This window comes from Lepidochelys kempii, chromosome 9 (genome assembly GCF_965140285.1).
Source record: "Lepidochelys kempii isolate rLepKem1 chromosome 9, rLepKem1.hap1, whole genome shotgun sequence".
Classification (NCBI taxonomy): domain Eukaryota; kingdom Metazoa; phylum Chordata; order Testudines; family Cheloniidae; genus Lepidochelys; species Lepidochelys kempii.
In genome coordinates, this window is record NC_136388.1 from 19,359,899 (window position 1) to 19,375,935 (window position 16,037).

General features: G+C 42.0%; 1 protein-coding gene across 1 annotated transcript in view; it reads left to right on the plus strand.

Annotated features, from left to right (window-relative positions):
• BCHE (butyrylcholinesterase) overlaps positions 1-14,812 on the plus strand; it is a 46,110-nt gene extending 31,298 nt beyond the window's left edge. Inside the window, exons 3-4 of the mRNA XM_073359481.1 lie at positions 4,778-4,944; positions 14,312-14,812. Of these exons, the coding sequence (XP_073215582.1) occupies positions 4,778-4,944; positions 14,312-14,436 (292 nt within the window). The 3' untranslated portion in view covers positions 14,437-14,812. The remainder of the gene's footprint in view (positions 1-4,777; positions 4,945-14,311) is intronic.
• Positions 14,813-16,037: the final 1,225 nt, after the last annotated feature.

Sequence of the window (16,037 nt, forward strand, 5' to 3'; positions counted from 1 at the left end):
ACTGACAGAAACAAGCGCACTGGCGTGGCCACATTTGCGGCACTTGCAGCAGTATTGGGAGCAGTGCATTATGGGCAGCTATCCCACAGAACACCTCTTCTTATTCTGGCACTGTGGCTTGTGGGAATGGGGCGGGGAGTGCGGGGCATTCTGGGTCCTGTCCCAACCCCCCCGTGATGCATCGGTTCGCATCCCAGTGATCCCTGTGCTTCCGTCCACATTTGGCGCCATCTTTCAACGCTTTTTGTATTGCGCGCTCTGTCTTCCCTTTTGGTCTGCGGGCATGGAGCCCAAACTGCTGAGGAGTATGCTGACGAGTCTCGCCAGCATGTCATGTTTGGCAGTCGAGTTATTCCTTATGATCCAAAGTGACAGTGAGGGCTCCAACAATGATATCAACTCGAGTAACACATATGACACGAGTTTGCTTGTGGCATTCACGGACATGCTCACCACCACGGAACACCGCTTTTGGGCTCAGGAAACAAGCACTGAGTGGAGGGATCACATAGTCATGCAAGTCTGGAATGACGAGCAGTGGCTGCAGAACTTTCAGATGAGAAAAGCCACTGTCATGGGACTGTATGAGGAGCTTGCCCCCACCCTGCGGTGCAAGGACACGAGATTGAGAGCTGCCCGATGGTGGAGAAGCAGGTGGCTATTGCAGTCTGGAAGCTGGCAACTCCAGACAGCTACCGATCGGTCATTAACCAGTTTAGAATGGGGAAGTCGACCACTGGAATCGAATTGATGCAAGTTGGCAGGGCCATTAATCGCATCCTGCTCAGAAGAACTGTGACTCTGGGTAACATGTATGACATTGTGGATGGCTTTGCACAAATTAGTTTCCCTAACTGTGGAGGGGCGATAGATGGCACACATATTCCAGTTCTGGCACCAGCCCACCTAGCCTTCAGGATGGCTATACTGCATGGTGATGGGAGTTGAGTGCAGAGAGTAAGGGTCATAGTTTTCAGGGCTGGGTGGTGAAGCTACAGGTGTTGGAGGCAGCTGGTGGTGGTAAGAACCCAGATGTTGGGGAAAATGGGTTGGAGGTGACATGGGGGCACAAGGGAAAGAGTTTTGGGACCAGGGCTGCGGGGGGGTCGGGCACATTAGTGTTCTGCCTGCATGGCTACGAGCGCCTGGATCAAGTCTTGGCGTTCCATTATGCTTATCAGCTGATCCGTGCTTTGCTGTCAGAGCACCGCGCTTTTGTGCCGGCGCTCCTCATTCTGCTGGTGGATCCTCCTTTCAGGGTCCCACCGCTCCTGCAGTTTTTGATTTTCATGACTTGAATGCTGCATTACTTCATGCAACATATCTTCCTTGCTTCTACGTGGCCTCTTTCTGATTCTTTGGAGTCTTTTGGCCAGTGATAATACGTACAGCTGAGATCTCAAGGTTGCATCTGTAAAGGCAAAATGCAACACTTAACAGAGGCAGCATTGTTCACACCAGACAGAGCAATGATTCCCCCATACTTAAGGGCAAACACAGTCTGCACAATAGCATAATTTGCCCATCCCAAAGCAAGCGCACATAACCCCCGGGAGTCCCAAAATGGTGAGTAAGCACAGGGTCAAGCGTGACTGACTGTTTCACAGCTGTACTGTCCTCTGGGTTTCTGTGCCTTGAGGAGAGCCAACAGTGGCAGGAGGCCCCTACACTGAACACTGTCCCCACATTTTCCACAGCGGTTCATCATGGAAGATATCTCGCTGCTGAGGGTTACCTGGGAAGCAAGGGAGGGTCTTCTACTGCAATGCGGATTCCGCCCTGGCCCATATACAGCTTGCCTATGTGCAGCAATGGTCCCCCTGCCCCTCATGGCACAGTGGCGCGGACAAGTTATTCCTACTGGAACAAGGACCACAGTAGCTCTCCCGAGAAACCTGTGCAAGCACATTGCCCATGTTCTGGATGAGACCTGTGAAGAGATCACCGAGGCTGATTAACGCAATGTGAGAGAGCACATCAACGCCCTATTCCGCATCTAGGCATGCATGCAGCCCTAATCCTCCTCACCCCAAGAGCCCACACCAAATAACTTCCTTCCCAAAATAAAAGCTGCTTACTGGGAACCTCCTCTGGTGTTTGTCCTTCCCCAAGCACCAGCCACCACGACTGGCTACCTTCCTCCGGGCTTGAGAACAGCTCCTGGCTGCATGCATCTAGGGATTCCAGGGTGTCTTCCTCCACCTCAGCACCCTCGCTCCCATTTTGCTCCTCCTCCTCCCGCCTTGTTGCACTGGCTTCCGAGATGTCGATGATGGTACTCGGAGTGGAGGTGTGGTTGGCCCCAAATATCGTGTCCAGCTCTTTGTAGAAATGGCAGGTCTCAGGGGCAGCACCGGAACGGCTGTTTGCCTTGCGGGCTTTGCGGTAGGCATTCTGCAGCTCCTTCGCTTTAATCCTCCACTGCAGTGCGTCCCAGTCATGGCCCCTTTCCATCATGTCCCTTGATATCTGCGCGAAGGTATCGTAATTCTTACGGCTGGAGCGCAGCTGGGACTGGACAGCTTCCTCCCCGCAAACACTAATGAAGTCCAGCACCTCGCCATTGCTCCGTACTGGGGATCGCCTGGCACGTGGAGGCATGGTCACCTGGAAAGATTCGCTGCGAGCACTCCATGCCTGGCTGAGCAAACAGGAAGGGGATTTTCAGAATTCCCAGCGAATTTAAAGGGCGGGTCTGACGGTTGGTCACCTGAGGGCAGGGCAGTAGAGTTCAAAGTGATGACCCGAGTGGCTAGCACTGGCATTGTGGGACACTCCTGGAGGCCGATCAGAGCGCACTATAGGACCAGGGCGTCCACACTGGAGCCGCGGCGCTCCAGCAGGGGCTCAGCAAACGTTATTCCACTCGCCAAGGTGGAGTACTAGCAGCGCTGTAGCCATGGAGTCAGAGCGCTCTACGTGCCTTGCCAGTGTGGACGGGTAGTGAGCTAATGCGCCCGGGGCTCCTTTAATGCATTCTCACTCACAAGTGTAGCCAAGCCCTAAGCTGCCAAGCCCTAAGCCATGCCTTTTAATAGTCAAAAAACACCCATCTTTATGTAAACCATACTCTATCTCAAAGGCCTCCTGCACCAATAAATGATTTTAAGACTTCCTCTCTTCTACAACTTAAACCAACTTCTTTTTCATCAAGTCCTATCTGTTTCTACACAATAAAACTCACCCCTCTCTGGAAAAAAGATTAATAAAAATCTTTATGGCCTTAAACCACATCCCCATCTTAAATTCAGTTTATCCCTTGGTCCTATTATAATATTTACCACCACTACAACTAATAATAATCATGGCCCTGTTCCGGTTGGAAGTTAATTGCATCCTACTAGATCAGAGGTGGGCAAACTAAGGCCCGTGGGCCACATCCAGCCCACGGGACTCGCCTGCCCGGCCCCTGAGATCTTGGCTTGGGAGACTAGCCCCTGGCCCTTCTTCCCCTGTTGTTCCCCCTCTCCTGCAACCTCAGCTCACTGTGCCACCAGCACAATGCTCTGGGCGGCAGAGCTGCGAGCTCCTGCCGGGCAGCGCAGTTACAGAGCCGCCGCCTGACCCGGTGCTCTGTGCTGCGCGGTGGCGTGGCTGGCTCTGGCTGCGCGGCACGGCTGCCTGTCCTGGTACTATGGGCGGCTCGTCTGTAGGGCCGCCAGCCACCAGTGCTCCAGGCAGCGCGGTAAGGGGGCAGGGAGCAGGGGGTCTTGGATAAAGGACAAGGGAGTTCAGGGTGGTGGTCAGGGGGCGGTGGTGTGGATAGGGGTCGAGGCAGTCAGAGGGCAGGGAACAGGGGGTTTGAATGGGGGCAGGGATCCCAGGGGGGCAGTCAGGAAGGGGGGATTGGATGGGGTGGCGGGGGGCAGTCAGGGGCAGGGGTTCTGGGGGCAGTCAGAGGATGGGGGGGTGGATGGGGCAGGGGTCCCGGGGGGGCAGCCAGGAATGACAGGAGGGGTTGGATGGGGTGGGGGGGCAGTCAGGGGACGGACGGGGTGGATGGGGCAAGAGTCCCAGGGAGAGACATCAGGGGGCAAGAAGCAGGGGGGGTCAGATAGGGGTTGGGGGCCGGGCCACGCCTGGCTGTTTGGGGAGGCAAGACCACCCCTAACCGGCCCTCCATACAATTTCGGAAACCCAATGTGGCCCTCAGGCCAAAAAGTTTGCTCGCCCCTGTACTAGATGCTGAGCACCTTTTAATTCTCTTTGGGTTCAGAATGAGTTGTGATTCAGTGTGCTCAATTACACAATGGGGGTATTTAGCACATTGTAGTTAAGGGCCTTTTCTTCTAATACAAAATACATCATCTTCCTCTTTTCGACCTTGCTTTAACCAAGGTGGAGTCCAGTCACTTCATTAGAATTAGATGTTAGCATTTATATTAAAATATATGTAATGCAAGCTCCTAAATTTACTGTTTTGGGGTCACCTGTAACAGATTATATCTTCTGTCAGACCTTCTGGGTTCAACATATGCAATTTATGTAGGTTGGTTTTATTAACTTCATTTTTCCATTAGGATAAGAAAAAAACAAAAACTAATCTGAATATATTTAGTTTTACTTTGTTAATTAACCTTAGTGATATGTAAAATTTAAAGTTTTACTGTTTTGGGTAGTGGCTTTATTTCTATCATGTACAAAAGGTGCTCCAGTAATTCCAAACTAACATGCTGATGTCTGAAATAAAATAACTTGTCAATAGTATAATTTTATTCTATTGATGTGCACAGGTAATTTCCCATGAGAAATGAAATATTTCTCTTTAATCATTTAGAACTCCAAATGGGACTCAGATTAATGGAACCAGATGGCCAATCTTCACTACCACTGAACAAAAATACTTAACATTAAACACTGATGCTTCAAAGATATATACAAAATTACGTGCCCAGCAGTGTCGATTCTGGAATGTATTTTTTCCCAAAGTCCTGGAGATAACAGGTAAACTTTTGGTAAATATGCATACATAGGGTATGCTGCTCAATACAAGCTCACTTTCCTGATAGTAGCACTGTATTTCAATTTGAATCTCCAAGCTTATATTTGAAAATGTTATTTCAATGGAATCAAATCCTGATGTCTTTTCTCAAGCAAACTCTTATTCACTTCAGCAGGAGTTTGCCTTGTTACTCTTCAGTGTGTTATGCAAACTCAAATGTGTCTGATAGAGAACAGGTCTGTCTGCTTCCATGTGAGGGGCTTTTGGTGAAGCTATAGTGCAGCAGGCTGTTAATGCTGGAAGTACCAAGTTCGGTCCTCAGTGATGACCATGATGGCCAAAAATGGGAGCTTGTCTGGGATTTGAACTGCCACGGGTGCAGATGCTTAGACTGGGTTTTCTCTACCCTTTGTACCTAATCCACAGAGGATGTGAGTTTACTGCTGCTGCTGCCAGCTGCGGGATTTGGTTCTTTAGGACCACGCTGTAGAAGCTTGTGATTTATTTCTGGAGTTCCAGGGCTCAATCTCTGGTGACAACCATGCAGTAGTTATATAAAGACTGTGTAAAAAGAACGGAGAGACCTCAGGGTTTAGCCAATGCAAAATATCACTGGATTTTAATTAAGATTGTCTGCATAGTGCTTTAGGAGTGTTTTTCTAAATCACTTTTCATAATTTTTTTATTAGTGATGGATAATTGTCACCAGGTTTGGAGTTATAGTTTCAGGGAGGTTTGGAGTTTGGGTTTAGTTATGAAGACTGAAAATTTTGGAAACTTTGCTCTGTGATCCAAATCCATTCAGACTTCAATACCTGGCTAGATATCTCTTGAAAACTGATTTTCCTGTCAGGGTTCTGGTAGCTTGCATTTTAATGAGCCAATGGTACAGATGAGGGTTGTGAGCCTCTGGATGTTCTTCAGGAACAGTCTTTATAAAAAAAAAATGTCAGAGTTCCAACCCTCATCTAAGCCTAGAAGGAAAGAAGTGTGTGAAAAGCAAATCAGGGTTTGGAAAGGTTAAATCATAATTTCACACCCTTCCATAAGGTTCAGTTTAAGGTTGGCTCTAGAAGTGGGTAAGTGTCCGTGGCGGCAATAGTTCGTTTTTGTTCTGTTTTTCTGAAATGGTTAATTCATTCCCATTTTGTGCCCTTTGGTCTGTTACAGCTCTGATCGTGCTCCTACTGAAATCATTATTACTTTTCCCATTTACTTCAAAGGGAGTGTGATGAGATCAATATTTTTATACTCGATTGAGATCATATCACGGCAGTTTACTGGACTTGAAATCACAGAATCTAAAGGGATAGGACTGGATCATGGGAATGGTCTCAAATTGTCTATTGAAACCATTTGCTTTAATCTATTCTGATTTATTTAGGTTCTTATAACTATGCCACATTATCGGAGTGCAGTGTTCCCATTCACTTCAATAGAAGTAGGTTGGGCTCATTAGTATGTTGTAGGTGATGCTCAGTAGCTCTCAGCATCAGACCTCATTTTATTAAATAAAAAAGAGAAAGGAAGCAGCATTTGTAACCAATTCAAAGTATTATTTGCTGATTGGGTGACGCTTTGCTGTGTCTCTTATCACGACACCCTGCCATTTGGCGACTACGTGGGAGATTTTACAAAATAGCAAGTATATTTTTTGTGTGTGCGAATTTGGGTCATTTTCAGGTGAGACATGGGTATTTCAGATGTACACAAAGTTGGTTTAATCCGTGTTTTGATCATTAGGCATTACTCATAAAAATGATAATTGTATACTCCATCTGTTTGGATGATGTTATTGATATACGAATGTACTGTGTATACCAAATGTTCTGTGACACGATTTATATCAACACACATGCTTCAGCATCTCTTGGCAGGCCAGCAGAGTTGCCTTGCATGGCCTTGGGCTGGGAAGGATTACAAACCACCTCTCGCAATCTGCCTAGAAAAATGAAAGTATGTTTCTTGATCTACCATAAATCATTTCTTTTAACCCCTAATTTAATATGCATGCTTAAAATATTTTTTGAAAGATTCCATAACATACTCTTGACAAAAGTAAAGGAAGGAGACTGAATGTTGCTAGTGGGTGGTGGTGTTTTGGCACTGCCAGTCTTTAGAACAGAAACGTTAGACCTTTGTATATTTATGTTTCCTACACACAACCTATTCCAGCTGTGAGAAAAAAATCATTTTAATTTCCACTGATAAACTTCCTAGGCTGCACTTTCATTGCAAAGGTTCCTTTCAATGAACCACTGAGTACAAAATAATATTTTTGAAATCTCTTTAGTTCCCAAAGGACTCAAAGCACTTTACATACCATAGACAGAGATACATCTGCAGATCACTTTACCCAGCACTGAAACACAGCCACCTCTTAGGTGGAAAGTCACAACTGCTTTAATGTACAGCAACACTGCACAACATTAGGACAGAAGTGAAGAAAAATATCATATCCAGTTGAAAGTGCAGCTGGAATTTAGGTAGACAGGAGTGTAATGATTCCAACTGGAATCTGAAGAGGACACCCAAACTGACATGTCTACTCTTGCAAAAAGTGCAGTTGAATATTTTAATTACCTCAAGTGGTCAGAGCCTCAGTTTTATCTGAAAAATGGCACCTCCCGCTATGATGTGTCCTCTGTCACGATGCTGGGGAATCAGTTTGGTACTGAGCCACCCACTAGCTCATCTTCCTTTGCTATTCTGTTTATTACTTTGAGGTCTCCTATCTACATAATGACCAGCACCAGTATGTAACATGTAAGCAAAGCTTGGTCGACCACACTCTAGGCAAGACAGACAGTTGGCTAAAGAAGTAAAATATAAGAGACAGCAAAATGTTTAGTGACTCCAGGCTGCAAGGGTGGATCTTTTCCAGTTTCCTAGAGAAGTAAAATGCCCAGAGCTGGCAAAGCTTATAGTATGGCTGCAGATTTAGAAAATTAATAAGAGAAAAACAAATCTCATATATCCAGATAGCAGGAAGAGACACAAATGGAAATGCCAGTCTCTGAATATTTCTAAAGTATTTACTGTTGGTACAGTTTTGTGGGTTTTCTAGTGTCTTTACTTTGGGGTGGATTATCACGCTATCATTGAGGGCCTTAGTGGCAATATATATATATTTTTGTTCTGACAATACAAGTAGCCTGGTAAATTGGGCCCTGGAATTGTCGGGCGCGTGCTCTTGATTCTGAAGAAGACAGAACTCTTGCTGCCTCAGGTTGCAGTCCTGCCGGGAGCTGACGTGTCCAGCAGGGGACTGAAAACCCTCAACTCTCACTGGCCTTAAGAAAAACTCAGGGCGCTCAACACCATGGGAGGAACAGGCTTAAATATTTATCGTGCACAAAGGCAAAAAGATTAGTCTGCGGGTATTAGCACTGGCACAATTCACAGCAGTTTTCCTGATGACAGATTCTAAAAGGGTTATCAGGTTTAAGAGCCAGAAGACATTAGTCCTTAACTGTAAGGAATAGGAACTAGAATCATGGATTCATTTTCTCAAAAGAAGTTTGTTAACTCTTTAGCAGCCTCCAGTTCTAAAAGATCTTAATGATCAAAATATTGTGTATCCAAATGAATGTTCCTTCCAATACTCCAACAACCTGTAATGCATCCAGAGCCCTAACTACCACTGTGTCTGTTTCCCCTTGAGCTGGCTATAGGTCGAACAACTTTTAGTTCCTCTGGTCTTTTTAAAAATATATATATTTTTAATTTATAGTGAGATTGTGTCATTATATATTACCTATGAAATAACAAAACAAAGATAAAATGTCAGAATAGTCCTATCAATGGATTTTGTGAATGTGCTAAGAAAAATATCCTAAGAAAACTAAGAATTAAACTTGAACATCTTACATGTACAAAAATAGTATCCAAAAGTATTATACATTAGACAAATAGTCAGCTGTATGTAGATCATTAAAATGCCTTCTCATAACACAAGAACTAGGGGTCACAAAACAAAATTAATAGGCATCAAGTTTAAAACAAACAAAAGGAAGACGTTCTTATGTTCTTATGCCACAAGTCAGAAAGTTCAATATCAGAACCAGTTTCCATATTACTTTGGGTTAGATTCAGCAACCATAACTCATGTTGAGTAGTCCCATTGATGCCAGTGGGACTAGTCTCAGAGTAAGGCAATACTTAATATAAGGGTGGTAGGATATGGCCCCTAAAGTCCTCTGCCCATTCATTTTATTTGTCTAACCCCACCCTCCTGCACCCTAGTTAGTAAGGGAGGTAAAACTTATTACGATATTGTATCATCCAAACATTTCTACTTACTGTTAGAAGAAAATAAAAATCTGGTGATTTCCTTAAAAACAAACAAGCAAACAATAAAACCTGCTTTGTTGGTTAAAGATGCACAGATCTCCCGAAATTGTATGGATGACTAAAGAATATCCAAGAGAGATTTCAAAATACACCTAATCCTCCAGAGCCTTGTACCTGGACAGTTCTTAATATTTATCAGAGCTAAGAGTCAGGAAGATATTTGCAGGTACAGTACCTAATAGCAACTGGGTAGGAAGGAAATATTACTCCTGCCTTATGTTTCCTAGTAAATTATACTATATCATAACTGTTACATGACCTCTGTCCAGCTCCTAGTGTCCATAACACAAAAATACATTCACAACTGGTGCCCTTTTGGCAGATTTAACAGAGGGGCAAATAAGGGCATGGAGCCAAATTTATCTCTGATGTAACTCCACTGAAATTAGGGTACTGTGACATCACCAAAGCCATGTGGGAAGGGATGTGCTGCCAACTGTTTGATCTGTGGGTATCTTGAACACTTTGCTTTCTTGCTTTGTCAAACCAGCCCCTTTCATGAGCATTAAAGGCCTGATCCAAAAAAGATTCTCTTTAGCGTTAATTATTATGTATCTATTGTTCATTATTATTATTTATTGTTATTTTTTATAATTTATAATTTTTATTTATAATCATGTCCTGCAAATCTTTTTGGATAATCAACTACAAAACTTTTCGAGATTTGCAAATATAAGGAGATTTGGCCATATAAAACTGCATTTATGCTGTTGCATCTGTTAAAATGTATTAATTATTTCATTGGTTGACTTTTGTTATATGGTAGTGAATTCAAGTAACCTCATGCTCTGAATTGTAATTATTGGTCAAGATGAATTCTCTAATCTCTTTTTGCCTTCTTTCTGCCAGCCCATCTAAGTCACAGGTGGTTGCTTCAAAGAGATTGATGATGTTGGTGATAATGGGATGCATTGACTTGTGACTTCAATTTTGATCTTATCACTGAAAAAGAGCAAACAAATGGGAACCCAGGTTCTTATTTCAGGGCTTTAGTGTCTCTCTTTCCTTTTTAGATTCATAATGGTGGCTAGTTTGAATTTCTCATTCTCCGTTTTCTATAGCTCACTCACTTTTTATTAATGTCATTAGGTAGCACTGAAGTGTCTCATAATTTATGGTCCAGATAAATTATTTCTGATTAGAGATGTATGGACAGGAGATGTATTCAACTTTATAAAAAATTTGGGCATGAATACTTTCCAGTCATTAAGACTTCACAAATATCTGAGCCTCTGTACCTGAAATATTCAGGAAGAAATGTAACAGTTGTCTGAATCAATAATTGGGCAACTTTGCATGGATAAATGAGACTGGATAATCATAATCAAGCCTAAGAAAAGCAATAAGATCCAGGTGTTTTTCTCAAAATAGTACTAGTAATGGTCCAAAGCTAAATTACCCATCCATTTGACATAGTTGCAAATAATCTGGCTTTATCTAAGAGTCTGATTTCTTATTTAAAGTAAAAAATATATATATAAGCAGAGAGCAACACTTTATGGTGAAAAAAAAGTGACTGTAAAAGTAGAACATTTAGTATTGAGTATATCTGCTCCTTATAGGTCTTATGAATCATATTTACATAGTTTATTGACCAAAAAAAGTTTTTAATGTTATCAATATTGGGAAAGCCCAAGTTTTGGGGGGATTGATAATGAGAAAACTGGCCAGGAGAAAATAAGAAATTACCTGAAATTTTCCCAAAACTCAAATCTAGTGAAGCCCTAACTATTTTGGAGCTTTGAAAACAAAAAGTTTGGTTCATCTATTTTTTTTATTTTTTGCACATCTTCATTCTTCTTGCCTTCACTATGTTCTGGAAGCAAAGGTACTGAATTACTTCTGCTATAATTGAAACTAGGAAGGAATTAAAATCTTATTTAAAAGTCTCTTATCATTAAATTACCAACCTGATTTCCAGACCAAACAGGCTTGGAAAAATTCAGCTGACCTGCAAATAAATAAACTTTATCCCTTCTGACATAAGAATGGCCATACTGGGCTAGACCATTGGTCCATCTAGTCCTGTAACCTGTCTTCTGACAATAACCAGTGCCAGACGCTTAAAAGAGAATGAACACAGCAGGGCAATTATCAAATGATCCCTTTGCTATCATCCACTCCCAGCTGCTAGCAGTCAAAGCATGAGGTTGTATTCCTGACCATCTTGGCTAATAGCCATTAATGGACCAATCCTCCATGAACTTATCTAATTCTTTTTTCAACCCAGTTATACTTTTGTCCTTCATAACATCCCTTTGCAAAGTGTTCCACAGTTGACTGTGAAGTACTTCCTTATGTTTGTTTTAAACCTGCTAATTATTAATTTCATTGAGTAACTTCTGGTTCTTGTGTTAAGGGGTAAATAACTCTTCCCTATTCACTTTCTCCACCCCATTCATGATTTTATAGACCTCTCTCATATCACCACTTAGTCATCTCATTTCTAAAATGAACACTCCCAGTCTTTTTAATCTGCCTTTTATGGAAGCTGTTCCATGATCCTAATTATTTTTGTTTCCCTTGTTTGTACCTCTTGCATTTTAATATATCTCTTTTTTTTCAGATGGAGAGGTCAAAACTGCACTCAGTATTCAACCTATGGGCATATCATGTAGTAGCATTATGATATTTTCAGTCTTATTATGTACCCCTGTCCTAATAGTTGCTAACATTCTGTACATTAATGAAAACATTAAGCAGATATTTTCAGAGAACTATCGACAATGACTCCAAGATCTTTTTGAGTGGTAGCAGCTAATTTAGATCCTATCATTTGGTATGTATAGTTGGGATTATGTTTTCCCATGTATATCACTTTGCACTTCTTAACATTAAATTTCTTCTTAAAAAAAATTCATTTTTTTGCCCAGTCACCCACTTTTGTGTGATCACTCTGTAACTCTTCACAGTCAGCTTTGAATTTATCTTAAGTAATTTATTATTGCCTGAAAACTTCCCAGATAAATTATGAATATGTTGAACAGCGCAGATCCCAGCACAGGTCTTTGGGGGACTCCACTATTTACCCCTCTCCACTGTGAAAACTGACCAATTGTTCCTATCCTTTGTTTCCTAACTTTTAACTAGTTACAGATCCATGAGAGGACCTTTCCTCTTATCCCAGGACTGGTTACTTTGATTAAGGTCCTTTGGTATGGGACCATGTCAAAGGCTTTCTGAAAGTTCAGATACACTATATCAACTTGCAAGGATCATTCTTGTCCACATGCTTGTTGACACCTTCAAATAATTCTAACAGATTGATGAGGCATGATTTCCCTTTACAAAAGCCATCTTGACTCTACCCTATCATGATCATCTCTGTATCTGGTAATTCTGTTCTCTAGTATAGCTTCAATCAATTTTCCTGGTACTGAAGTTAGGCTTACCAACCTGTACATAGCAGTGGGGGAGGTTTAGGCTGGATATTAGGAAGCTTTTTCACTAGAAGGTGGTGAAGCACTGGAATGGGTTACCTAGGGAGGTGGTGGAATCTCCTTCCTTAGATGTTTTTAAGGTCAGGCTTGACAAAGCCCTGGCTGGGATGCTTTAGTTGGGGATTGGTCCTGCTTTGAGCAGGAGGTTGTACTAGATGACCTCCTGAGGTCCCTTCCAACTCTGATATTCTATGATTCTCTGTAATTGCCATCACCTTTGGAGCCTTTTTTAAAAATTGGCATTACATTAACTATCCTCCAGTCATCTGGTATAGAGTCTGATTTAAGTGATAGGTAATATACCACAATTCATAGTTCTTCAATTTAATATCTGAGTTCATTCAGAACCTTTAGATGAATATCATCCAGTCCTGGAGAATTGTTACTGTTTAATTTATCTATTTGTTCCAAAACTTCCTCTACTGACACCTCAATCTGGGACAGTTCCTTTGATATGTTACCTAAAAAGAATGGCTCAGGTGCAAATATTTCATTTAACTTCTCTGCCACAGCCTTAACTTGAATGGATCCGTGATTCCACCACATATCTCTATAAGTTTTTGTACAGCACTGCCATAAATCTGTTGGTGGTAGAGTGCCCCCTGTAGGAGCTATGTGGGGAGTGCAGACATGAGTTAAATTGCCCCCACCCCAACAGGTGCTGCAAGGTGTGTCTTTCTAGCTGACCACAGCTCATCTCTTCGACCAAGGCCTCTTGGTTGTTTCATCCCCTCTCAGGGTCTCAGGTGACTCAACAAAACAGCCCTCAGATAGCAAATGAGGTTAAACAAAAGAAAGGAAAAGAAAAATCTGTCAACAGTTCCCTCCAGGACATGGGCTGTTGTTACTTCAGAGGGCCCTGGGAGGATTACTGTCCACTTCAGAGTTCCCTGGTCTCCACTGCAAGTCTCAGTCCCCCGCTCTCCCTTTTAGCTCAGGTGATCTGCACCCTCTTTCTGCAGGCTATCACCTCTCCTGGGGCTGGAGAAATTCAACAGTGTTTCCTTCCCAGGGTGTTACCCTATCTGAGTGGAGTTCCCTCCCTTTAACAACTCCTCCTGTCTTGGAATGATTTACAGGTGAGGAGGCAGTGCCACTCCAGCCCAAAGCAGCTCCTTAACCCCTTCCATACCACTGTAGGGTTTATATACTCCATCACAAGCACCTAGCACAGTGGAGATATGATCCTTATTGGGGCTTCTGGGCTGTACTCTAAACTATGTATTAAATAATTCTATTTTGATGAAAATAAACAGAGGTTGCTTTTAAAAGCTGAGATAAACCGTACACGTTTATTTGATAAACATATATACAGTGTAAAGAGAACAAATTCATCTTCATCAATGTATAACACCTAAGATTATGCCAGAATGATAGTTCTTCATTTTAAGTCGCTACTTTCTGATGCAGTGCTAAAATATTAGCCACTAAATTTCCAATAGTTAGGGATGAGAGAGAGGGAGGAGAAACTGTTGTGCCATTTAGAGAAAATGGCACTGGTAATCAACATTATTTTTCAATTAATGTAAAAAAATATTCAAATTTAGATTAATACAACCCATTATGTGTTTTACAGGAAATATTGATGAAGCAGAACGAGAATGGAAAGCAGGATTCCATCGCTGGAACAATTACATGATGGACTGGAAAAATCAATTTAATGATTACACTAGCAAGAAGGAAAGCTGTGCAGGTCTCTAATTAATAGGTTTACCCTTTTGAGAATGTCCATATTACCATTGATCAAGGCAAACATACAAGGAACTATCTAACATGTTTAGCAATAAAGCATATTTTGTAAATTAAATAAAATGTCATGAATATAATATTGATTCCCCAGATCTTTTAGTTTATATTCTCTCTTGTATCTCAATAAACAATATATGGCACTCATACCCTTCAGCGTATGTCAAATAGGACTATAGAGATTAAAGTATGAAGATTAATGATGTACATGTTATCATAAACACTAGCGGCTTAAAGTCTCACTTCAAGGAAACATTGTAATCTATTACAGAAAGTGTAATTTTTTAAATAGAAATATCAGTATTTTATAATATTGTCTGGAAAGCACAGCTGATGTAGATCTTTAGCAGCATTATGCTAAAGCATTATGTCACAGCATTATGAACCTTGCTTCAGTTGTAATTTAGTTGACATAAACAAACGATAACTTTTCTGGACACAACAAATGTTAACTGCTTGTTAAAGCAAAGGGGTTTTTAAGAGAGTTATTAAACCTTGAATAATTGCTTCTTTAAGGCCCAGTCCCTGGGAATCACCACACAGTTCATATATTCTCACACATTAATATTCCCTACTAGGAGCCAAGGATAAAAAGAATCCTTCCCCTATGTTATAGAACCACTGTGCAGCCAGTCTGTGTAGCACCTCTGCTTATCAGGCAGCAATGGCTCAAAGTAATGGATCCACAGCCAGTGCCAGCCTTTCCCTGCTCATCTCTCCCTCTTTACCCTATGCACCTAGCTGGTTAGGTGATGCAAATGCCCACTGAGCACCCCAACCCTTGAATAATTCTGTCCTTCTTCACCCAATGGAACCAGCCCATATTCACTGTAGCGAGGAGCTCTCTGCACATTGAAGGATGGATTCAGATTTACTCCTAAGTGACTAGATTTGACATAGTGTCAGTCGAATCAGTTTCCCAAAGACCAGAAATATAACCTCAGTTTTCCTGATTAGGTAGAAAAATTACAATCTGTAGATCATGGGCCCTATCCTGTAGTGTGTAGTCATTATTCAGGCAAGTCCCTCAGTGAAGTTATTGGGAGCTGAAGGAGAACACTATTTTGCAGAAGTGGGCCCTTAGGTTTGTAGGACTGAGCCCCAGATTTGGTTCATATAAATCCCCACTAATGTTTTCCACAAACTCCAAAGGAATCTTTTTTGTGGCTTCAAAACAAAAATGTAGATAATTATTTCCCCATTAATCTGTACTTCTTGGTTCTGGCTTGAATGTGAAGCAAAATACAGTAAGATGCTATCCTTGGTCCAATCTAGAAGGAAGTATTATCAGAATTTTCCTGAGACAGCAGGCTTTGGTGAAATTTATAGTCCATGTTGGCAGACTAAAGAGATCTGAATAACACTGAGATGATGGAGAAGCAGATGAAAATAAAGATGTAAACGCCAAGAGAAAGGTCTGACAGCTTCCTTTGCAACAAGCACTTTAGCTGATAAAAAATGTTCACCCTTTTGAAAAGGGAATATAAATTTCTTATACAAATTCTTGGAAGTCAGTACCAGAACTTTTATCACAATTTCTTGGAAGACCAGTTTCC